General features: G+C 37.0%; 2 protein-coding genes across 2 annotated transcripts; one reads left to right on the top strand and one right to left on the bottom strand.

The window, feature by feature from the left end:
- The first annotated feature begins 4194 nt into the window (after positions 1-4194).
- On the top strand, positions 4195-17735 carry mmp28 (matrix metallopeptidase 28). The gene is made up of 8 exons (XM_065281788.2): positions 4195-4467; positions 6886-6962; positions 7243-7439; positions 9864-10085; positions 10395-10640; positions 14277-14408; positions 14490-14654; positions 16352-17735. Exons 1-8 carry the CDS (start codon positions 4384-4386, stop codon positions 16753-16755), a joined length of 1527 nt encoding a protein of 508 aa, XP_065137860.1. The 5' UTR covers positions 4195-4383; the 3' UTR covers positions 16756-17735.
- On the bottom strand, positions 16894-26381 carry fam124b (family with sequence similarity 124B). Its single transcript, XM_065280026.2, has 4 exons — positions 25966-26381; positions 25507-25538; positions 21789-22555; positions 16894-20176 (listed from the first exon to the last, which is right to left on the bottom strand). Exons 1-4 carry the CDS (start codon positions 26040-26042, stop codon positions 19607-19609), a joined length of 1446 nt encoding a protein of 481 aa, XP_065136098.1. The 5' UTR covers positions 26043-26381; the 3' UTR covers positions 16894-19606.

The following is a 26381-nucleotide window of genomic DNA, read 5'->3' as shown; positions in this document are numbered from 1 at the left end:
TGTTTGTTTTTAAATTCTTATCCAGCAGTTTTCAGTGAAGACTAAAAATTAATCATCAAATATTTAAATTTAAAAAGTGTGTGTATATACACCCAATACATACATTTATATAGCTGTTTGCATGATTTCTGCTTTAAATTGAGGCCATTAAGAAGTCTTAAGTACTTAAACTATAAAACAATGTAAGTGGACATTTACACCAAACTGATTTAAATCTGATTAGTTTCTTCATAAATTGACCATAGTTTTGTTGGATGTACACTGGTCTTAATCCTATTATGCATGTTTTTAAATTCTTTATAAAATGCAACTATATATAACCAGTTGTGTTCAAAATAACAGCAGTGCAATGTCAGTAACTTGATAAACCAGTGTTACTTTTAGGAGTAATATGTCTGCAATGGAAATGATTTATGTAGTAGTGTAATAGAAAAGCAGACCCATTGTTAATTGTGTCCACACTACTTCTTTTGAGTTATAGACTTATTTATTGAAAGAAGTGTGATCAAATTAATAGCAGTGTGAAGTTTAAATGGAAAATGAACTCATTGTCTAAAAACCAGCTCATTTTTGTATTTTAAGAAAAGGGGACGAAAATGGTTCACCCATTGTTATTAAATATATCTGCTGCTGACCGTTCCATCATTGCTCAGAGGAACAATGCGATTTGATTAAAACTTTCATTGAGAGGGGAAAAATATAAAGAAATGCAGCAAAATGTATGATGCTCAGCTATTGTGATCTCTTGGAAATGGCAACACAAATCCAAAGCACGTGGAAGAAAACCTGTTAAAACAGACAAAATAATAGTCAGGATGGCAAAAATTCAGCCTTTCATCACCTCTAGAAAGATAAAAAATGATCTAAGATGATCTGTAAGTACTGTGACAGTCAGAAGACATCTGATTGAAGGAAAGTTGTTTGCGAGAAGCTCCCGTAAGTCACCATTGTTGATATAAAGGCATGAGTAGAATTACATCAACTGGCCCAAAGAAACATGGCGAAACATTTTGTGGTCTGATGAGAGTAAAATTGTTATTTTGGGTCTAGTGGTTATCAACAGAACCTCAGGCGACTCCCGGGTACTGAATTCAAACCACAGTACTGTAAAGACAAACATGGTGGTGCAAATGTCATGGTACGTAGGGGAGAGTGGGGTAAAGTGAGACATTTTTTACATTTGCTCCCCTCTAAGCGAGCTAAAATGATATATCAGTCAAATTTACACATTTCCCATTAATTCACGATGTTTCCTAGCTATGGAAATTACCAGAATGTATTCAGGACGAAGAGCAGTGAAAATATGATTGTTTTAAAAAAAGTGGTCTTGTGTCTCACTTTACCCCAGCTTAGGGGTAAACTGAGACAGACCAGAAAAATCAAGGGGGTAAAGTGAACCAGCTCGGGGTAAACTGATCCACTTACTTTTTACACTCTGAAACTACCATAACAGCACATATTGTAACAGATAAAATCCTGACAGCTAGCTTGACAACCACACATTCCAGAACTAATGTTGGACTAGTAACAGAATCAAGGGGATTGGTCAATTAAGAACATTATTTTTCTAAACACTTGAAAGTACAGTAACTCTGAACCAAAATCAAATACAACATAACATAATTCAAAAGATATATTTTTTGGCCAGTTTTTGCCTTTATTTCACAGTGAGTTTTGTAGAGGACAGGAAAGTACAGGGAGGAGAGAAGGGTATTGGATCGGCAAATGACCACGAGCCGGGAATCGAACTCCCAGAAAGTGTGAAAGCACCACATGTCGGAGCGCTGCCCACTGTAGACCATTGGCTCCGACAATTCAAATTTTTTTAATTAACATTCAAATGACATATAGAACCAGTTAGATTAGAACGCAGTCTGGGGGTCAGAACAAAGGACCCTTAGAGTCAGCTAGTGTCTGCGGGTCAGCGCAAAAGACAATCAGAACCACCTATCAATATTTCTATCCCTTGCAGCTGCTCTTACTGTGGGTTCACACCAGACGTGAGTTCAACGATTTGTGCAAGTAGATTACATTCAAAGTTAATGCAAAGACACGATCAGACGCATCCTCGCCTGGGGCGATGCGAATGACGCCATATGAGCAGAGCATTTGCCGCGAAAACACGCACTATTCACCTCAAACATGTCTTCGCCCAAGTTGAAAATATTTATCTCGAACGAAAAATTTGCATGACACAATGTTAAATCCCGTGAGTAATCTAGAGTGAATAATGCTACGTACACACCAAATGCGGGGCAGTGCGTTACTTGATCTAGATTACTCGCAGGATTTAACATTGTGTAATGGAATTTTTCGCTCAAGTTGAATATTTTCAAATTGGGCGAAGACATGTTTGCGGTGAATAGCGCGTGTTTTCGTGGAAAACGCGCCACCCATATCACGTCATTCGCATCGCCACATGCGAGGACGTGTCTGATTGCATCTTTGCATTGACTTTGTATGTAATCTACTTGCGCAAATTGTTGAACTTGTGTCTGGTGTAAACCCACAGTACCATGATGCCTCGCGTTTGGTGTGTACATAGCATTAGAGAATTCTTTCCTTCCTTGACCTAAGCAGCTGCACTCTCCATCTCCTCAAGGGGTGTTTTTCCCCAGGCTGTCTTCCTGGTGTATTGACTAGGCATAATGGTTTTTCTGCAATGTTTATAACATTAAAAATAAAACATATGTAATGTAATATTACATTAAAATATGTTTTAGACTAAACTGAACTTGTGCCTCGTGTCTCACTTTACCCCACATCATTTGTCTCACTTTACCCCACCACCACATTTTGGAAAAAAACTCTCTCTCTGGGAAATTCAGGCTAATCTTCAGCTAGCATCAACACAAGGTTTTATATGTTGGTAGTTCATAAACATGTGTGATATAAGTTTTTCTACCTGAATCAATTTGCTTTGGCACAACAGTTGATTAAGTTGACAGCAAGAAAATTTACTTTTACAAGCAAAAAATATATTTTTGTGAAAAAAACATGCTAACCACAGCAGCATGAGGTCCTGTCCTTCATGGCCAAGGGGAAATTTGAGGGGCTTAAAAACATAATGGTCATAGGACCACAAATGTGTTCCGTTGCCTAGATACAGGGGGTGTCTCACTTTACCCGATGTCTCACTTTACCCCACTCTCCCCTACGGGGATGTTATTCATACTACCGTGTTGGGTCTATTTATTGTATACAAGGGAACATGAATCAGTTTGAATACATCAGAATACTTGAAGAGATTATTTTGCCCTTTGCAGAAGGGGAAATGCCCTTAAAATGGGTGTTTCAACAAGACAACAACCCCAAAAACACAAGCAAGAGGGCAAAATATTGGTTCCAGACAATCCATAAAGAATTGAGGTTTTGGAGTGGCCAGCTCAAACCCCTGATCTCTACCCCATTGAAAACTTGTGGGGTGACATCAAAGATGCAGTTTCTGACACAAAACCTAAACATTGACAGGAACTGTGGATCCTGGCCTGAAATATCTGTTTCTAGGTGCCTCGATTTGACACAGACGTGCAGCAGTTATCAACAACAATGCTTAGGCAACTAAATCTTAGTCATTCAATAGCTTAACGTGAAGTTAAATCTTTCGTTTTAAGTGTCTACAGAGAAAAATGTTGACACTGCTTTTTTAAATTAATATTCATTTTTTATAAAAAAAAAAAAAGATTTAATAGACAGACTAAATTGTGTTAACGCTTTGATTTGATATTATATGTGTAATGTTTTCAATACATTTGAGGAAATAAATCAGATTTTGTTTTAAATGTTTGCACTTTTATGCACTTTTATGAGTACACTGCTATTCTACGGGAGTGCGTTATTTTTCAGTTGAGGCACACCTATGAAGTAGTTCCAGCCAGATCTGTTGACATCGTCACAGTTTTATATCACTACGCCAAGTTTAACTGTAATAATAGATTATTTAATTTCTACAAATAAAGCAAATATATTCCTGGTAGCGACTGAAAAAAAGCTCTAAAATATACAAAAATTGTTCAGTTTTGTTTTTGCTTCATTTCTGATAATATAAAACAAGAAAAAATAAATCCATATAAAAGAAAAAAATAATTAGTTTACGAGAAAATATTTCTCTATTTCACTTTCAGCAGTCGTGTGTTCGTACCACACTTAAGCCTAATATTTATGCACTAACATGAGTGCAGGTAAGTGCAGAGGCGTCTCTGGTCGCGTGCGCGCGCGCTCTGGAAGCGAAACAGCTGCTCAATCCGTTGAAGTTTGTCAGTGTGCGCTAGTGAAACTGATGATGAAGGCTGGAGCTCTTAACTTGGATTTCATTTTACCTTTGATTGTGATGCGTCGGTTTTCATGAGGTAAAGATGAGGTATATAGAGTGAATGCGCACAGATGGAGACGTTTGTGCTGTTGTGGATTTCGTTGTGCGTGAAGACCGCTGTAAATTCTCCAGTGTCCACAGCAGCAAAGGCTCAGGTAAGACCGGGTGGTGTTTATTATAACACAATTCTGCTTGTATGTGCTTGTAACTGTATGTGAAATATTATCGCGGTTCATAACTGAGTGACAAAATACGCACTGTCCCGCTTTATCATGATGTTTAAATTCCAATCATCGGGGGCTTCTATATACCATATTGAAGCAGTGATAAACAAAAAAGAAATATAATAAATATCAAATTAAATAGCCTAATAAAGTTATGTCTGTCTATATCCTATGACTTTTTGGGAAATCATACATACACAAGTCCAGCATCAATTGATTTACTTTTTTCTTGCACTTGTGGCATCCATGTGGATGATTGTAATTAATTCGTATAATAATGACGTACTACAGCTTTCTTTAGGGATATCGCCATGTAGCACGCGATGCGGTATCTATCAGAATGTGGTTTTTTTATGTTTATAAATAATGCACTCAATCAAATTGGTTTAATGATCCAAACATTGATATGGTCTTATATGCACTTTTTTTTGTCGTTTTAGGACTTAACAAGGTTTTTCTGTAAAGTTGTTTCCGGAAATGCATTGCCTTCTTACAGGTCTTTCAGTCATAAATAAGTAATTTATTATGTGACGTATGTACTGTAGCATACTGTAGTGTGTGTTTCATGCAGAAACACCTGGAAATGCAAATATCCAGTTTACAAACCAATACTTTGACATCTTACCTCTAAAACGCAAACTGGCGCAAAATGTCAGACATTTTCTTGGCATCACAGTTATATCCAAAATTAAAGGATAGCCTATTGTAAAAGGGTCTCCACATATATTGTCTTCCTATGTTATAAAGGAAACAACTATGGCGTTATTTTAATGACAAATAGTTCTGTGGTTATTTATTTATTTTGGACATTTACATATGTGACCATATCTTTGAAAATGTAACATGATACATTTTTAATAATTAATAATTAATTAATTAATAATAGTAATTTTAAGTAATATGTAAATACCAAAGTGCATACATTTGATCATTTCTTACTATATATAAAAGTTAAATGGTAAAATAATCTAAAATCTTCACCTTAATATTGTCCAATACCTATTTGTAAGGGAATGAAGCGAATACGCTGCTCAAAGCATAAAGGCTATTCATTTTATAAAGGACAACCCCAGTTGTAAATAGTTTAATTGAAGCATTTGCCTTAAAATGACCCTAAAATCAGATCCAGATATTAAATATTAATTAAGAATAAAGCTAACTTAAAGGGAACATATCATAAAAATGACTTTTTGTCATGTTTCAGTGCTATAATTGGTTTCCCGGTGCTTGTATAAACCTTGAAAACTTGAAAAAGAACAAACCAGTAACTTAGTTTTTGATAAACAATTCTCTGCAAGCATGTGAAAAACTAGGTAATTTAAATTTGGCTCCCCTTGTGATGTCAGAAGGGGATAATACCGCCCCTTAATCTGCACTATCCAACCACGGCACTGCCATTAAGTGCAGAGTTCAGCTCATTTGCATTTTAAAGGACACTCCCAAAATGGCACATTTTGCTCACATCCACAGAGTGTCAATTTTAACATGCTATAATAAATGATCTAAATGGCATTCTGAGCTAAAACTTCACATACGGTCTCTGGGGACACCAAGGACTTATTTGACGTATTAAAAAAGTCTTGTGTAATGTCCCCTGTAAGACACCGATTGTTTTGTAATCAATTTAGTCCTATTTTACAATACCATTTTTTTGTGCATAACATGTGAAGACCACATGAACTTGGTGGATATTGGCCTGTTTTGTCTGAATAATGTTGTTAAATGTAATTAAACTGACTATGATGTTTATATGTTGCCTACAATCATCCAAACATCTCCTTCATTTCTAATATAGCCCACATTTGATTAATAAAGTTGCATCAAATGTATTCAAATTGTTACAGGTGGATCCATCTTGCGTTGAATATGTGCAAGCAGAGAGATTTGCATGCTTGTATTACATAAATGCGCTCTCATCTTGTAATAATGCGCTCGCGGCATTTGTCATTAAAATAACGCCATAAACAACAAGCGAACACGGCTATCTCAACCAATGTTCACATGAGGAGATTGGCAAGTGGCTGCCAATGACTTCTCTTCCGAGGGGCGCAAATTCAAAATATGTGTTCATTCCATCATGTGCATCATGCATCTTGTCAAAATACGTGCCTGCTGCACAAGCGTCGGAAGGGTTTATGGTAAATGATTTGCATTGTTTGCACTCAAAAAAGAAGTGACTGTCCGCCACTGAGATTGGCTACTGTTACAAAAGTTTAATGCCTCGCCTACAGTGCAGCTGTAACTATTTTAATGCTTTATTTTTCATCTATAACAATTTCAGATATCTGAGAGGTAGATATCAGGGCTGATGGTAATAAAGATGAAATGTCATGATGTCTGTGTCTTCAGGGTTTTTTGGAGCGGTATGGATACCTGCATGAGAAGAATAAAACTCATAATGCAGCTGAAGTCAAGTCAGCCATCAGGTAAAGCAATGCATCTTGCCTTCTCTATCCAACCAAATTATGTTTTCTTTTCACTTTTTACTCACTTGTCTGATATGTTAACTACTCTGGCATTAAATACTGATGTGAATTCCATTAACACTGTTAGTACGAACTTAAAATCAACCACAGTGCAAATTTCAATGATGATATGAATGAGAAAAATATTCCTAAGAACTTATAGTGAACACACTAAACAAAAGAAATGCAGCTGTTATAGACGTTGTGCTGCCCCCTGTGTTCACGTATGTGCCCTTCTTAGAGAGTTTCAGTGGCTGTCTCACATGCCCATCACTGGAAAACTGGATGGTCCCACACTGGAGAAGATGACATCACCCCGCTGTGGGGTTAAAGATGCCCGTAGCCTAAGTGCCTGGGGTCAAAGGGTCAACAACATCTTCACAGGCCACAAGGACCGACACGAGCAGCCTCTTCGTCAGAAACGTAACATCGTGTCAGGTATGCACACTGCAAAACACGTTCATGTGTATTAGAATCTATTAATACTTTTTGACCGAACATTAATAAGTAGGCATTTTTTTAACTTTATCAGTAACCTTAAACGACTAATTACTGATAAGTACTACATTATTAATTTAATATGTATACGTTATTATTTTAATCTTGTCTCCATATGTTCTCTCCAAAAAATATCGGCAGTCTTTGTCATACATGCATAGCTGTTTATTGAATCATTAATTTATTTATTCCCCTATGATGAATATTAGAATGAACCCTCTTGCGCTGGAATGAGCTTCTCTCCCATGTTACGATTAAGCTGAAACTTTATACGACTGCCACCAGGGGGCGAACTCCGACAATCATGTTTGAATGTTGTGTACAGTAAAAATGCACCTTCACACCGTAGGCTGTGTAGCAACGTTTCAAATCTATGTGGACTGCAAGCGCTGTGATTGTCTACTAGAAATCTTTTTCATACGCATTGCAACGGTAAAGCAAAAGTTGATATTTAACGACTCAAGCCACAACAGAAGTTGTTTGTCTGTCTACCTCCATCACTGCTGATGCTTCTCCAAGTATGTACCATAGACTGTAAAAAAAGATGGACGACGCCTGTTCGCTCCCTTCCATTGGTGAAAAGTGAAGCCGCAATTGTCCCGATATGGCGCTGACATCTTAGGTCTTGAGTCTGCGCAGTAGCGATTTCGGGACCAGTCATGCGCAGTGGTGAGCAGAAAGTGAAGCCGCGAAATCAAAACCCCGCCCTCGCTCTCGCAGAATGCGCATATCACACGATATCACAGCTGTCAATCATGACGTGACACCACCGTTATTATATCATTAAATAACTAACTAAACACAAACCTATTTTAAAAACAAACATTTGAATTTACATCAGCGTGATAAAAACTACAATAAATGACAGAAACTGGGTTCGGAAAAAAAATAATTGAAGTGTAATAAATTTTTGTAGTTGGTCTCAAGTCCCATTGGGAGGCGGGGTTTATGACCTATACTGGGACCAGTCACTGGGGGGCGATCGAGATGTTTTGGCTTCACTTTTCAGGGCTTGTGCGGCACGCTTGCTATGTACACAACAAGCAGCTTCTTGATATATAAAAACTGACGTGTAGGGTACTAGGATTGTGCCGATAGACGATAGTATCATGTATTGACGATCGTCAGACATATCGCCAATAGCGGGCTTTCATGACCATAGAACCGGGTGCGCCTCATAAGTCTTGAAAAGTGAAGCCGATCTCACAGGCTGATGATAGGACGATCTCAAAATGCGACATATTGCCCAACACTAAGTCATACGCAGATGTATAAATCAGCCTTTAGTCTCACAAACTAACCCACCCAAACTCCTGCCTAACATGGAGTAAAGTTTTGTGGCTCTGCCTCCTATATTAGCAGTATAAAAGTCTTTCCTCAGGCGTGTGGTAATTGTGTGCCTGCTGGGTAGGGTGTGGGCCTAATAAATAAAGGGTCAAATACAATGGGAGACCTTATTAGTGTCCATACCAAGTGTCTGCATGTTGAGCAAAACGTTTACTCCTCTTGGCCCAACATTTTATTACGTGAAATAAAGTAAATAAGAGTTTCCTTCATATGATCTCAGACAGCGCTGAGATTTTTGGGAGTGCATTGAAATAAAGAATTCATCTGTGTGTGTATTGCGTGACCATGAAACCATAAATTCACACTCATGTCAGTTTAAGAATTTGCTAATACTTGAGGAATGCAGCACATTCAGAATGAGTTTGTTCATGTCAGTACCTGAAGCCCACAAACTGCACAAACACATCTGTAGTGTCTCCACTCCAGGGTTTCATTATGTTGTCAAACAAATCCAAATTATTCACGTTTACATTTAGATGCATTTTTGTAAAGTGAATCATGTCTGTGAATATATAGTGTGCATTGTGGGTGTTTCTGGGTGTTTTTTTGTTCATGAACAGCTGACAGCCTCATTCATGTGTTTTCTGCTTGTTTTTGAGTTTGGATTGACTGATTTTATTTGAAAACCCAATATATTTCATGATCACTTTTATCATAAATCAAATCAGTTGATATCAAGGACAAACAAAGAAATGTTTGAGATGCGCAAAGAGGTTTAGTAAATGATTTAGTACTGATGTAAAATTAAGCTTCATTAATTTATCTTTTATAAACAGCTGTATTGTGGTTCCATGGAAAGACAAGGTTTATTAATTTGTGCGCTGGTGGAGAGTCTTTGGTAAACACTAGGAATGCAATCTTATTGGCTACAAATGACATATAAGGATAATCAATGTACATCATGATAATGTGCAAGATGTTGGATTACAAGACTAGAAGCTTCATGATTAAACTTGGTTAACACTTACTTATTTTTAAACAAACATTTGGTTTAATGGTGGTTTTCTACTTCCACAGGTGAGAAGTGGTACAAACGTCACCTGACCTATCGTATCATGAACTGGCCACATAACCTCTCTCCTGGTCAAGTGAGCCTTGCGGTGAACACTGCCTTTCAGCTCTGGAGTAATGTATCTGGACTGATCTTTCAGGAGGTTAGTCAGGGTCCCACCGACATCCGTCTGGCCTTCTTTGAAGGAGAACATAATGATGGAACAGGGAACGCATTCGACGGACCAGGTTGACTAGAGATCACATGACATTTTCTATTTTTATTCATTCATTTTGCTTCACGTTTTGGTACCAAAAGAGGTGAAGGGTGATTGTTAACAATTATTCCTAAAAAAAATGTAATATCCAAGAAGATCTGGGGCACCATTTGCTTCCATAGTATAATTTTTTCTACTATAGATGTCAAAAGTGTTCCAGATCTGCTTAGTTAAAAACATTCTTTCAAATATCTTCATTTGTGTTCAGCAGAACAAAGACATTTATACAGGTTTGAAACAATAATGAGAGAATTTTCATTTAGTTTCTGCATGACTTCAGGTGGCTCTCTGGCTCACGCGTTTTTTCCATTTCGTGGTGAGGCTCACTTTGACATGGCTGAACGCTGGACACTCAATGGCATCAAAGGACACAATCTGTTCCTGGTAACAGCCCATGAGATAGGCCACACCCTGGGTTTGGTTCATTCACCCGTCCGTCATGCTCTTATGTCACCCTACTATAAGAAGATGGGTCGCAATACATTGCTCAGCTGGGATGATATCACCGCTATACAACAATTATATGGTAAAAGAAATGTTTTAATTACATCTTAAAAGGATTATGCATTTTAACACTGTATGCGGGTGTAACAATATTAAAAACATAATACTGACTAATGTGAGCGCCGAGAGTTGAAAAATGTTAAACTTTGTGTGATACGCTCAACTCTTCAATGTCACTTGTGACTCAGCCATCCAATCGTAGTGAAGGTGGGGCGGTACAAATATGACAACAACCATTTGCACAGCGTTTAACGACTGATAAACCAAGCAGAAGTATCGTGACTAAAGCGTTCAGCTGCAAAAAAGCTGACAAGCGCATACAGTCGCCGTCTGCCTGGTGTTTTCAGACTCGTTTAAACACTTTGGTGTGCACACCAGTGATGCGCGGGTTGATCCAAAATGAGTGGGTACCTGCAGTTACCCGCGGTTAACCGCGCTTACGAGTCATCCAAAAATATTTTTTATGATATCGTGAAAACGTCGGTCGGGTTGTTTATACATTGACCCACGCATAACTGGTGCACGCCCCTTAATGCTGGAGTGTTAGAAGGGTTTACGTATATTTTCGACTGATTCCAATGGAAGCCCCGCGCTTTTCAAAAACGGCAGCAGCTGAGCACCGAGAGTTGAAAAATGTTCAACTTTGGAGGAAACGCTCAGCTCGTCATTGTTAGTTCTTACTTGGTCGTCCAATCACAGTGGAGGAGGGGCGGGACAAATATCACAACAACCAACCAGCGCATTGTTTAACAAAGCAGAAGTATTAGAGCAACCACCTATAATCTGTGTCCGCCTATCCGCCAGACCAAATAAACATCTGCACTGTAACAAAAAAATGCAGCATGAAGTTAAAACAACTTGGTTTTGCAAGTCAATTCAACCTACTATTTTAAGTTTTGGCTTGTGAAAAGTTAACGTAACATAACTTTTTTATTGTATTACGTATAAAGAGCCATTGTGGTGAAATCTGTGTTCATGAACAGACTGCAAACATTCAGGTACCCTGATCTTTTGATCCTGGTGTTTATACAAGCCTTGTTTATGCCGCAGAGTTAAAACTAACTCAAATAGTGAGGCAGCTGTAAAAGAGATACGAATAAAGATTTATACTAGAAAACAGCAGGACAAATATAGCTCAAGTTTCTTTCTGACAGATAAGATGATGCAACTGTCAGCTGGCCGTCAAGCATGCGTCAGACAGGTCTCCACACGCCACACCATCAGTCTTTATTGTACAGGAGGAATGCATACCACAGCTAACTTAACTCTCTATTTAAACATTCCTATCTTATATATAGATTTCAGCTTTACCTATTGAATCATTTACTGAATGGAAAATGTGTAATGTTTTTATCGCAAATCGTGCTTTGGCCATGCTTTTATTTTGCAGATTATTTTACATGTTTACATATTTAATATAGAAGATTTCAATTACATTTATTCATTAATTTTGCATTTCTCATTATTTGGCAGCCAGTGTTGACATGCATATAGCAATGCATACAGCATATTAGAGATGTAACGGTATCAAGAATTCCCGGTACAGAAGTATTTCAGTGTGATGCCCACGGTAAGGTATTTATTGGACCATTTACAGGAAGGAAAAAACAAGACTTGGAAAAACTGCCATAAGTGTTCATTTAACAAGACTGAACATTACAATGATGTACAAAGTGTAGTGTTTACAATTTTCATAAAAAAATAATTACACTATGTTATAAAATGAAAAAAATAAAGTTTCAGTTTAGTTGGTAAACTTTAAACAACTCACTTACAATCAGTCAGATTTTAAGAAATGAGTCACTCTAATGCTTGGTACTCCTATGAACGCAACAGTTGTGAATGAAGAATCAGAAAAAGATTTTGTAAAGGGTTTAAAGGGACTGTAAGTAGGATTTTAAGTGTTTTATTAATCAAAATCAATGTCATTATTCATAAGTATGTCCTCGTTGGTGTCAAATGACCTCTGCCAGTGATCTGACTTTTCTTTGTAAGCATGTTTTTGCTTTTTCATGAGGAGTCGGACGGAGATTTCTTTTAAACCGAGCATGTGTGGGTGGGATTTTTTGGAGGAAAAACTCTGGTTATAAAAATGTCAGTGTGTGTTAATCCACCCTTCAATTACCAGCCCTTACCAGCTGTAGTTTAGCAAAATATAAAATAATTTGTTTAATTGAAGACATACGTATATGTCATCTACATCGTAGATTTTTAGAAAACCATCATATTTTTGTGAACTATATCCTATTGCTATAGTTAATTACAAAAACTAAATGTTTTTTTTTTTTTTTAGTTAAGTAATAAACAAAACATGTATGCGTACTAATATAACAAAAGTAAACAAATATAAACACTAAAGTGAAAAAACAAACTTTTGCATGATATCTCTCTTTGATTGTAAATCAGTTTTGAAATCTTGGGATGGTAAAGTGATTGTAATGTTTCCTGTTGTCTATCTAAGCCATGCATACTTGTGTGTAATTATTCTGTGTGTCTACTGAGACTGTGATGTTATCTTCTACTGACGCAAATGTTTGTTAAACATTCTGGAGACAAAGTGGGTGTGTGTCCGTCCACATGTTTATCAGATGATGTGCTGCCATGCACTCCATTGCTAAAGCAATGCATTAGCAGTTCAAAGGTCATGAGTTTGATTCTAACACAAACCATTAGAAAAAAAATACTATAAAGAAATGCACTATAAGTTGCTATAGAAAAAAAGCATCATTACATTTTCTGAATGTTATTCATTCATAAAATGATTAATTAATATTGCACTGTAAAAATGCAGTATTTTTGTCAAATCAAAATATATTTTTATGTTACTTTAACTTAACTTATAAAAACAAGTTAAAATTAATTTGTTAGGTCAACTTATGGTTGACTTGACTTGCAAAACCAAGCAGTTTTAACTTCACACTGTACTTCTTTTTTTTTCCAGTGTGAACATTAAACTTGTGATGTGTCTGCACATTTTCTATACACAGAGCTCAAATTCATTACATTTTCCTATTCACTTTTGATTTCGGCCACAAATATCGGCTGTTTTTAAACTATCGTCTGATTGTGTGGAAAATTGCTTTTATCCTCCGATACCGATTAGGGATGCTAAACAATTAATCGCGATTAATCGTTAGCAGAATAAAAGTTTTTGTTTACATCACATACTGTATGTGTGTAAACTGTGTATAATAAATATGTATGTATATATATAAATATGAACACATTCATGTATAATATTAAGAAAAAAAAGTATATATTAAGTATGTATATTTAAATATAATATAAATTATACATAAATATACAAATGTATATACACATGTAAACATTTCTAAAACATATACATGCATGTGTGTACATTTATTTATACAAATTTATTATACACAGTTCACACACATATATGATGTAAACAAAAACTTTTATTCTGCTAACGATTAATCGCGATTAATTGTTTAGCATCCCTAATACCGATTATTGGCCGATATATCCGTGCATCTCGTAACGCAACATTATGAAATAAGCTGATACAGCTAAATCAAATTGCAGTTTCACAATATGGATAATATGGATGTGATGTCTTTAAAAAAAATGACTTAGAGTAACGTTTAGAGGATATTTACAACATATTGTCATATTACATTTGTGTATGAGTGAACAGGTAAGCCGTCTGGTGCCGGATTTAAGCAGTTGACAGGACAGGATTTGACTTGGGCCGTACAGGGCTGGGGGATTTCTGAAGATTCCCCTATACCCCACTACTGTCTGGATTTCTTTGATGCCATCACCATGGGTAAGAACAACAAGAGCCTTGAATACTCTCAATAATGAACAAAACGCAGTGCCTGACATTCACCTTGAGCTTGTTTTGTAGATAAGAACGAGACAGTGCTGGTGTTTCAGGGCCGTCTGTTCTGGACGATATCTAACGGCACTGTGAGCGCTCCACTTCCTCTACAGACACGCTGGCCAAAACTCCCATTAGCCATTGAAGCAGCTGCATACTCCCCGATAGACAACAAACTTTATTTCTTTAAAGGTGGGTATACCTTCAAGAATCCTTCGGGAGTTCAGACAACGCATTTTCTGAGTTGATGTTAAAGCCACAATATGAAGTTGTAATAAAATAGCCACAATATATCACAGTGATACCTATTTAATGCAGCTGTGTATTTACATTATCCCAAAAGTTCCCAAGGATTTGTAAATCCAGAGAAATTATTATTTTAACGAATGGCTAATACCTTGTCTAAACAAGTTGCAACCAATTCATTACATAGAGAATAATTAATGACGAGCCGTTGAATTATTTGAAAATTAAGGGTGGTAATGCAGCTTGAAGTGGGATTTACACCGCGCATGTGCTTTACTTCATATAATTCAAAGGACCGGAGTCAGTTATTTCTCTTTTACCACGGTTACCCTAAACATTGTTCTGGTGGTTATTGTAAGACATTTGGCAGGTCAGGTGTGTGTTTATTGAAAAATAAAGCATAACTGTGGAACATTTCTCAACCAATCAGAATAAAGCATTCAACAGGCCACGGTATAAGATGATATAAATTAATGTGATCAGACGTACAGGTAATATAAACCATTGATTCATAACCTCATCTGTAAACATGATTTGCAAACTCCATATGTCTCTGAATAATGAAAAAATCATCTCCCATTGTTCCAGTATCCTTTCATTTTTTCCCCCTCCAGCATTTAAAAAAAGTTACCAGCAAGTGCAATCATTTTTTATGATTTTTCACAAAAGTTTAATGCCTTCCAAAAAAAAATCCTCTTTAAATATGTAAACATGCAATATCAAACCTTTCAAAAAAAGTTTTATCCTATCTTTATTTGTTCTCTTTTTTTATCACCTCTTAAATATGGGTATGTTTCTTCAAAAATATCACATTTTGAGCAAAAAGCTGAGATAATTGCATTTTTGTTAAGAACTTTTCAATATTGATCAGATTCAGAGCGATGATCAAAAAATACACAGAGTTTTTACTGTTTTTGGATCAGTGGATGCTTCAGTGTTTTATAAGTTAGCTAAGCATTTATACTTATATTTATAAGTTATATTTCCGCTAATATCCACGTAGTGGATATTAGCGGAAATATGGATTGCTGTAAAAACTCGAAAGCGTTTGCTCTTTAATTGATGAGATAACTCGTCAATGGCGGGGAAAGAGTTAACTCGTCAATTAAGAGAAAATGCTTCCCTGCCAATGACGAGAATTTCCGGCTTTCCGCAACACCGCTATTACCCACCAGGAGGCGCACTTCTACAACTTACAACCGGAAGTAGTGCCTCACATGAAAGAGAACGAACTCAGTGTATGTTTTAAAGATCGCTCTAAATGGGATCTCTATGAAAAGTCCTTCACATAAATTGAATTATCTCAGCTTTTTGCTCAAAATTGGGTGTTTTTGAAGAAACCTACCCATATTTGAGAGGTGATAAAAAGAGAACTAATGAAGGTAGAATGAAACGTTTTTTTTGTTTGAAAGCAGAGGGTCTGTTCTTTCAATTGTTGTATTGTTTGTTTATATATTTAAAGAAGAACATTTTCTGGAAGGCATTAAACTTTTGTGAAAAAAAATTAAAAAAATGCTGGCGCTGGTTGGCAACATTTTTAAAAACGCTGGCGGGGAAAGAGTTAAAGTTAGAGTTGAAATTCTACTAATTGTGTCTTTAACAGACACAAAACTCAACATTTCCATCTTTTATTCTCCTGCTAGGCAAATGGATGTGGCGTTTCTCAGGCACTGATCTGGACACTGGATTCCCCAAGAACAACATTAAATTAGGCCTGCCAAGGCATCCTGATTGTGCCTTCTTCTACCGGCCATTAGGCCACATGGTGCTCCTGAAAGGATCGCGTTACTACGTCCTAAACCTGGAGACTCTTAAACCGGAGCCGTATTACCCTCGTCCTCTGACTGATTGGACGGGGATTCCACAGGGGGTAAACGGGGCCCTGACGCGGCCTGATGGAAAACTCTACTTCTTTAAAGAACAGTACTACTGGAGGTTTGATCCAGGGAAGGTGCACGTCACTGCCAATGGAAAGTGGACAGAAAGACTTAAGTGGACTGGCTGCCAGACTTCATCATTACAGCCTAATAACCTTATAGGAGGTTGATCAGGAGAATTAGGTGTTGGTGAGATGTGCAATTACCAACAGGAAAAATGCCTACAAATAAAACAACATTTAGATAAGTTATATACTCGGTTTTAGGTTGAGTTCCCAATGATAGAAAGGTATAGGGCACCCTTCCAGCATTGTAGGGTTGTTGTGTTTACACACCGCCAACACACATTTATGTACAAACATGGATTTAGCATATTTTAAATTTGATTACACAGAATTTATATATTAAAACCTTTCATAAAATGTCATAAAACTGGGCCCACTGGCATCACATCTGGCTATGGTCACTATGATCAGACTGTCAGTTTTGTGACCGTGAGATCCACAGACAGTACACTGGCCAGCACAAGACTACAACACTGTGTCCCTAATGAACAAATAACTCAAACAAATAATATGTAATATAAACATTTTAAAATTAGTCAAGTCTCTAAGTTTTGTGAAGGACACAATGCAGTATGGACAAAACAGTTAACTTTCAGAAGTGCAAAGGTGAAATATCTTCACACGTACCCCTCAGGCCAATGGGTGGTTATTACAGAAAGATTTTTATGGTTGGGTCATTCCTACTATTCGGTGCTATTTGTGTCCCCAAGACATAATAGTGTATATTTTATTCAAATATGGAATTATACTATTTTTTTTTTTAAGTTTTTCTTATATGATAAACTCCCCTCCCCCATAGAACACAATGACATATACCTAGAATTAAATGAAATTTTAAATAATTACTCATTATTCAGGGCAAATAGACTGAACTGCCATGTCCCCAGTCATGTATGCTTCATTTTAGTTACAAATATAACTAATTAAATAAAATAAATCCTAAAATGTTCATTACTGTTGTATAGCCATATTTATAATATTCCTCACCAAATGTTATTTTTTATTATTAATCGATTTTAATTATTAAAATCTTTAAATAAAGTTGCACACCTAAGATGAATGTCCCCCCTGGTAGTCTTATGGAAATCCTCCTCAACACACCCCCTGGTTGCTCTTCTAGTCTCTCAGGAAAAAGCTTACAGTTTTGGAGGGTAACCATCAATAAGCAAGGTAGTTATCAGTCTTTTATCAGCTTTTTATTTAACAATTTAGAATAGTTCACCGATGTGGTAACACATAACACGTCCCCCCTGTTGTGCTAATTTATAGAGGAAACAATATTTTTGGAATTTTGAGAAATATTGTTAATAAATATGGTAAAAATATTCCTCTATGGTCAATATGTGTTAGCCTGTTGTTGTCACTGCTGTTACCGTCATGTCTGTCCACCCTGTTACTGTTTTACGTAGTAATGATTGTACTGTATACACTTTATTTATTTATAATTTTATACATTCAAAGAAGATTTCAGCTGGACCAATGCATTTTTCTTACAGTTGTTATTATAAAATCATGCAGAAAAAAAGGAAAGTTACTACCCTGAAATGGCACCGAATAGTAGGAATGACCCGGTTATAATCTGACACAAACACATGTTATGACACTACAGTCTTGACAAACGGAAACAACAAAGTATAATAATGAAGACAAGCTCTCCTGATTTCATTTCATTTAATGCCCATTTTGACATGATTTTGATATAAATGTTAAACTAGTTTGGCATAGGTTAATGACAAGTATTAATTGTAAAACACAGTACCTGATACTTGATTTCTACACACAGTTTCTTTAGCTTTTTATTTTTAATTCTTATTTAGTGAACACAAAAAACAAAGTATAAAAAATGAATAAATACCTCATTTAGGTCTATTAGTTACACACACACTAACAGCCTTTAGATGTCAAGTGGTGCTATTTTTACCTCATGTTTAATGGAGTCACAAACACATCAGCGGTCTCGGTCCAAAGTTCGGATGGCAGCGTTCACAAACACTTACATGAACCAATCGATTGCAATCGAGTTTGTTTTAATCAAACCAAACCTGCCACCCTAACAGACCTGGATAATGCCATGATCACAGCTGTAAACTTCACTTTTAAACTGCTCCAGGTTCACTTCTGGAATCAAAGTTAAAAAACAATAATAGGCATAAGTTACTGGAATAACAATATTAAATAGTCATTGATGTCTAATAATAATAATAATAATGTTTTTTTAATCTTAGGCTACAAATGAGATTTTATGATGCCAGACACAATGAGGTACAGTTTATATAAAAAAAAACGCTGGTATCAGAATATATTATCGTCCAATAACCAGGAAGCTTAATCAATACTGATCAGCACACATGTGATTTAAACAATGCCTCCGTCTCTCTGAAATAATACTGGCATGTTGCTTCTTTATCTCAGATAACTCAAAGCGCAAAGATGGTGGGTTTGATATCAGTAAACACACACATACTGATCAAACCTATAGAAGTCGCTTTGAATTAAAGGTGCAGTGTGTACATTTTAAGAGGATCTCTTTGACAGAAATGCAATATAATATACAAAACTATATTATCAAGACCTTACTCAATGAACTGTATTGTTTTTATTACCTTAGAATAAGTCGTTTTTATCTACGTACACCATGGGTCCCCTTACATGAATGTCGCCGCCATGTTTCTACACTGCTCTTATAGAGCGTGTTTTGTCACTACGTTGTCTCAGATGATGACATTTTTGTCCTGTATTGTCCTTCTCATTGCGTTTTGAAAGGGAATGGTAACCTGTGAACTGAGCCGATGGTTGTAATTCACAATCTAGATTGCACACTGCACCTTTAAATCATCTTATTACTCCACTTTCCATGTGAAGTAATGACGGATTTATACTTCAGCGTAGGACATACGCCACAGCCTCTATGTTGTAGGGTACGTGTCAGTTTTCATTCATTCTGCGTCCGAAGAAGTCAGATGAAGAACTCATCTGCTTGCGCATTTCGATGCTGAATATGACACTGTGATGTCTGTGTCTGGGTGAAGGGGTCCGCTCGTGGCTCAGATATGCTGTATTTTAGGTCCCTGGCCAGAGTCTCCAAAGCAGAAGCCCTCATTGGCCTTTTGGGGAGCAGGTTTACAGCACAGCCTGTGTCCACATTGGTTTCTGGCTCCGCCTCTTGCAGCACGAGACAGGACGCGGAGGTTTCAGAGGTCATTGTGGGCTCATACTGATGAACCGACAGGCCTGCCGGGCTGCCGCGCTGGGAAGAGTAACAGGAACTTCCGGGAGGAGTGCTGCGGGGGCTGTCCGAACCGGTACATGGCCCCGATTTCAAACTACGAGGAGAATTATACTGAGACAGCTCCAAACGTGAGTGTCCCATGGCACGCTCATTCAGAGAAGACGGTTTGCTACCGGATGAAGCTGATGGAGGCCTGCTGGATACACCGTTTCTCAACAGGGTTCTGGAGGGCAGGCTGGGACAGTTTAGAGGGAAAGCAGATGTGAGGGACCCCTGAGGTTGTGCAGAGCCTTTTACCTAAAAGAAAATAAAGTTATTGATTTAATAATTGCTCGACATGTACATTTTACTTTGAAAGCACGGTTTAGCACAAAATGACAAAAAGTAAAATAAAAGTTTTTTTTAGGGCAAAAATCATAATTGTTAGTTATTTCCCCTGATATTGTATTAAAAGTTATCATTTTGTTGAATAGTATTTACATTGTTTTCATTTCATTATCATTTGGCTTCATTGTAACACTGTGTGACAACTAACCCCGCTGTGTTACAAGATAGTAATTAAAATAATCTAAGTTGGATTTGGTGACTTGCACATCCAACTAAGAAAAAAAAAACATAAGATGAAGAAATTTACTTATGCCTCCAAAACACTCTTTGTTCAATTTCTTAACCAAAACATATCAAAACTTTTCACAGGAGATCATCTTCTGACGGTAAGAGAAAAAGACCAGACTGCTCTGTCCTGTAGAAATATTAACCCTGCGTTAGTTTGTGCCCCACTCACCCCTACTTTACTTAACACAAGTAGTTAGTATGCGATCATCCTGATAGAAATAAAATTGTGTCTTTTGACACCAGATGATGAGCTCTACTGTTTTAAGTTCTTCAAATACTAAGGGTGGCTTGCAGTGCCCTCTGTTGGTGAAAATAATCACTACACAATTCCTGATAACCAGCAGGTTTTATTAGTTGCTGTTTTAGACATGTACTGTTAAACAGGGACATTTTCAGGGACACGACTCCAAAAACCGGTATTGTCCCAGGAAGCGGGGACGTCATGTCACCCAACTATTTCTAAGCAAGCAGTCAAGCACTTTATACTTGAAATTTGTTAAGCTAAAATGCTTTTTTAAATATTATTTTTATATACTGATTATGTGATTCATCAAAATCCATGCTTGATCTTAGTTTTACTTTAGAAAAAGCAAGAATGCACGTGCACTGTAAAAAAAGCAAAAAAAGCAGCATGAAGTTAAAACAACTTGGTTTTGCAAGTTAATTCAACCAACTATTTTAAGTTTGACCTGTGATGAGTTGACATAACTTATAAACACAAGTTGTAATTGTTTAATTAACATAAAAATATGTGTTGATTTGACAAAAATGCCGTTTTTTTAAAAGTGAGGAGATACGGAAAGTAATGCATGGCGTGGAAAATCATTATCTAACCCAAGTAAGCTCTCCCTTATTTAAACCTGTCTGAATTTATCAAAATAAGAATGAGGGTAAACCAAATTAATGTGCACACAACTGTTAAGAAAAAATGGTTTTCTATTCACACCAATTATTGTTAAAGGCGGGGTGCACGATCTCTGAAAGCCAATGTTGATATTTGAAATCTCTTAAACAAACACGCCCCTACCCCACTAGAATCTGGACCTTCTTTTGATAGACCCGCCCCACACATACGCAACTCAGGCAACAATGTTGGTAAGTAGACACCTCACTTAATGCTGATTGGCTACAAGTGTGTTTTGGTACTCGACCCGACTCCCTTTTCCAAAGTGTTTATCAAAAATCATGCACTCCGCCTTCAAGTTCGATACCAATATCATATTTTTGCATGGCTGTGTATGACTGTAAACGATTAGGTAATACAGAAACCCAAAGCATATTTTCAGTGACTTACTTGAAAGAGGATCTTGTTGCCATCCAAGTCTTCAGTATGCCAGCGGGTGGCACTAATGGGCGAGCAAGTGTTGGGCAGCAAGGGCACTAGTTGTCCGACCTCACCTACCCTAAACTGCAGAACAGAGGAGCAGCAGGGCTCCACTTTGAGTCCTTTTGAGAGCTGCTTGATGGCCAACTGCAGGCTGAACCCTCGTTCTACAAACAGCGTGAACCAGCAGAAACCGGTTTTCTGCTCCTCCGCCCTCTTCTGCAGCACTGTCTCGTACAAGCGCACCATGTCCTCGAAATTATCATGGGTGCTGTGCAAAGTAATTCGCACCACCTCCCCTCCATAATGCACCGTCCGCACCCCCCACACTGGCATTCCAACACCTAGGCTGTAGAAGTCCCGACTGGGGACGAGGTAGGGTTTCAGGAGGGTGTTGGAAGGGGACGTGGTGGAGCTAATGTCACTTGCTCTACCACCACAACTTTCTGAATGGTGATACTGCCAGGGTGGACACTGCAGGAATTCCAGCGCCTGGAGAATCCGTTCTTCCCCGTAAGACTCGTGCAGGAAGAGCGTCACAGCGTACGAGGGGTACCCGGGCACGGGGCACAGCTGAGCTTTGGAGTAATCACGAAGAGGGCAAGCTCGTTCAGACACGTGGAAGAGATGGAGATCGGGGCGGACCCACTTGAGAAGACGGTCCAGAGTATGCTGGAGCAAGAGCGAGTCGCCAGGATTGGTAAGCAAGTGCATGGTGACCGGAAGGGACTCCTGACCTAAGACAGACATCAGGTGAACTTAACAAGAGCAGCGTGAAACTAAAGTATAAATTACAGCACTGTTTGTCAATTTTTCACACATGTGCATTTCTTAATACTGAGTACACTGTCTTTTCCAAAACAGAATACACCACCAAAACATTTCATACATAAAAATATTGATAATGTACAAAATGCTGGGTTATTTTCATCCCACGGTTGGGTCAAATATAAACATTTTCTGGGTTAATTTAACCCAACGACTGGGTTTGTTCCATTTTGACCCAACGTTGGATTGAAAATAATCTGGCATCTTTAGTAACTAACTTCTATAGCCATCAAATGCAGTATTGTAGTCAATCATAATATAATGAACTTAACCCTTTAACTTACGCAGCCCTTTTTAAGTGTGTGTGTGTGTGGGGGGGGTGGCTAGGTGTCAATGGTTTGCTGCATACTCAACACAAATTAATAAATTATTGCATTATTATTACTGCTAAAAGGATTTGAAATATGGAAACTACATTGTTTGACCTTTCCAACGATATATAGTTTGTCATGATAGATCAAAATTTACATGCAAAATATTGACGTAAACTCAGGTGTCCCGTTCACAGGACAGTGCAAGTTTAGGGTTAAAACACTAAACTTTTTTTACAGAAACCAGAATTTGTTTAATATAGTAAATTAAAGTGCACCTATTTCATCGCTAAAAACAACGTTATTTTGTGTATTTGGTATAATACAATCGGTTTGTGCAGTTTATGGTAAAAAAACCCATTATTTTCCACATACTGTACATTTTTGTAGCTCCAGATATACTGCTTTCCTCAAACCCATCGATTTTTTTACAAAACTCATTGATCTGAAAAGCTCTGTGTCCCTGATTGGCCAGCTAATCTGTATGTTGTGATTGGTCTGAATACCTCTGACGTCAGCCGGAAATGTGATCCTCCTTACCATGTTTGAAAGATTCGCTCACAATGCAATGCTAACAGAGTTAATTTACAGGCTGTGAGTCAAAGTCGGAGGAATTATGATAATGTCGATCTTGTCAACATCACCAATCCCAGGAAGCAAACTGTTGCCTACAATCTGTGTGTTTGTTGCAGTGTTGGGGGTAACACATTACAAACGCATTATTTAAAGTAATGCGAGTTACTTTTCAGTTTAATTAAATCAAATAAAAAATTAAATAATGTACTGAATTAAACTGAACATATTAACATAGAATTATGCACGCCTAAGCGGGAATAATTTGAGTCAGAAACGGAGCTGGCAGGCCAGAGCTTGACATTTTTGCAATCATAAAAAACACCTGCAAGGCCTGAAAGAGATCAAGCCCCAGCCAAGTAAGAAAACGTAACGCAAAAGTAACTTAAAAGTAACGTAAGCATTACTTTCCATGAAAAGTAACTAATTAATGCAATTAGTTACTTTTTTGGGGAGTAACTTAATATTGTAATACATTACTTTTAAAAGTAACTTTCCCCAACACTGGTTTGTTGTAATCCAAGACAAGAGATTTACGTTGGAGACGATAACTCGTGTCATCGTTACTTTGGGGTTTGTACCTTTTGCATATCGTTAACATTTACTAACACACACTTACACACCAAAGAATTGGTAAAATTGTGAATCTGCCACCCGCTTATGGCTGAAATTTACTAAACATCTTTTCCATATAACGTACATACTAGATTTTAAAACCTTTTAAAGTGACAATAACCTATAACAGCTACATTTTTATTTTAACAGTAATAATAATGATAAAATATATACATATTTTTTTGTATTGCACCTTTCTTACACTTAAGGTGCACACAATCAACAATGGCAACAACAACTAAAAAATTACAACTTCAAAGATTAATTAAAAAGATGTGTTTTTAGTTATTTCTTAAAACAAATAAAATGGAGCATTCGGAAAAGAATTCCACAACCTGGGGGCAACACAAGAGAACGACCGACCTCCCACCCATAGTTTCGAGTTTGTAAGGAGGCTGATACAATGTAAGAGTATATGCGATCATTTTATGATGACTTAAATGCTATAATATAAATTGAAAATAATGAAAAATTTAAATGTTGAGTCTAAATGCTACCGCTACAAAATGACCCTCTCTGTTTGAAAGCACAAAAGTGGTGTTAACATGATGTGTTTTTGTGTATTACTATAATAAAACAGGTCTGAAGTATTTAGGTACGTATGAGACAAATGTACAATAGTTTAATATCATCTAAGAGTAGAGGTGAGCGGGGCACAAACTAGTTCATTGTAACACTTTACATATTTATACAGGGTCGAGCAATCTGTGCTTTTGTTTATTTTCTCTAACTGTCAGAAGATCTCCTGTGAAAATTTTGTTGTGTTTTGCTTAAGATATTGAACAAAGAGTGTTTTGGAGCCATGGAAGTAAATTTCTTTATCTTATGTTTTTTGTTACAATTTTTGAGTTGGGTGTGTAAGTCACCAAATCCAATCTTATATTAGTTTAATCACTGTCTTGTTACCTAAACCATTTTGAAACATGTCAGCAACTCCTAGTAACTAATAGCTGGGATTAAAAACATTTTTACTCAGCGGGGTTAGTTAAAACACAGTGTTACAATTAAACCTCAGGTATACAATGATAATGAAAACGATGTAAATACTATTAATCAAAATGAAATTTTCTCTCTGTTCTTTGTTTGTTACAATAAACCCCACCTATGGGGTAAGTTGTAACATTTGCACTCCTGTCACTTTCAGTGTAATTGTATACGGTAGGTCCCACAAACAAACTTTAAGCGGTCATTTGTAGAAGAGATGTGTGTTGATTGTGTAAAAAAATGATTCATCTAACTTAAATATTTTTTGAAAGATAAATCCAAAGTCAAAAAGTGTAAATCATTTTTTTGAAAAGACATCAATATGACATGGGTGAACTGTTATTAAAGGAAATGTAAAAAAAAAGAAATGGACTTACTGATGCTGCATGACATTTCACGGCAGTCAGATCTAAAGAAATAAAATGAAGTGTTGTGTTTACAACAAATCCAAGAGAAATGTGTCAAAAATGAAATGTCTATTTTCTTTCAGATCATATCAGACACACTGTTCAGTATCCTTCTGTACAGTCTCTCAGTTATTTACATAAACATCGCATTTATTAACTAGGTTATTGTTTCGATAAATGGCAAACTGCATGCAGATTAATCGCCTGCTTTTGTTTATGATCGCCTTAATGTATTATTTCTAATCGTTGGAGTATTCAATTTGAATGCACTACATTAAACAATAAAAAACACACGCAGATATTTTAACAAACTTATGATCTTGTAACTTTTGTGGTTTACGTCATAAAGCGTTCAGTGCTGTCGCTTAGAGACGTAAACACAACAAGAGTGGATATGATGTTAATGTTTAGCTTTCTGTGCTAACTCACCCCGCATTGTCCCCGCTGAAATCCCCCGTTTCATCTTCCCTTCTCCCGTCAAAGCTAAGCGGTGAACGGAGCATCATGCGCCTTAACTTTCACGTAAAACCGGCTTTAAACATCCTCAAACTTTTTGCATCCCGTTATGAAACGTCGCTGTGCGAAGTCGCTTGTGTTAAGGCTCGGTTGACGCTGACGTCACCCCCGCAGTTATAATTTATTATGCTGATCATTCATGAGAGGCACGCGAACCCACAGAAAACAAAGCTGTTTTACATGCAACCGTTACGTACGAGAGGAAGATAACTAGATATTGTATTGTATTTTTCGAGGACAAGATCTCATATGTAGTAAAACCATCATGGTTACCACAAAATAACCAAGTTTTGCTAATAGTAGACTATACACCAAAAAAACTTAATACA

Source organism: Paramisgurnus dabryanus, chromosome 8 (genome assembly GCF_030506205.2).
Source record: "Paramisgurnus dabryanus chromosome 8, PD_genome_1.1, whole genome shotgun sequence".
In the NCBI taxonomy this organism is placed as follows: Eukaryota; Metazoa; Chordata; class Actinopteri; order Cypriniformes; family Cobitidae; genus Paramisgurnus; species Paramisgurnus dabryanus.
The sequence above is the reverse complement of the archived record's forward strand: the minus strand, read 5'-3'. Positions and strand labels throughout refer to the sequence as shown.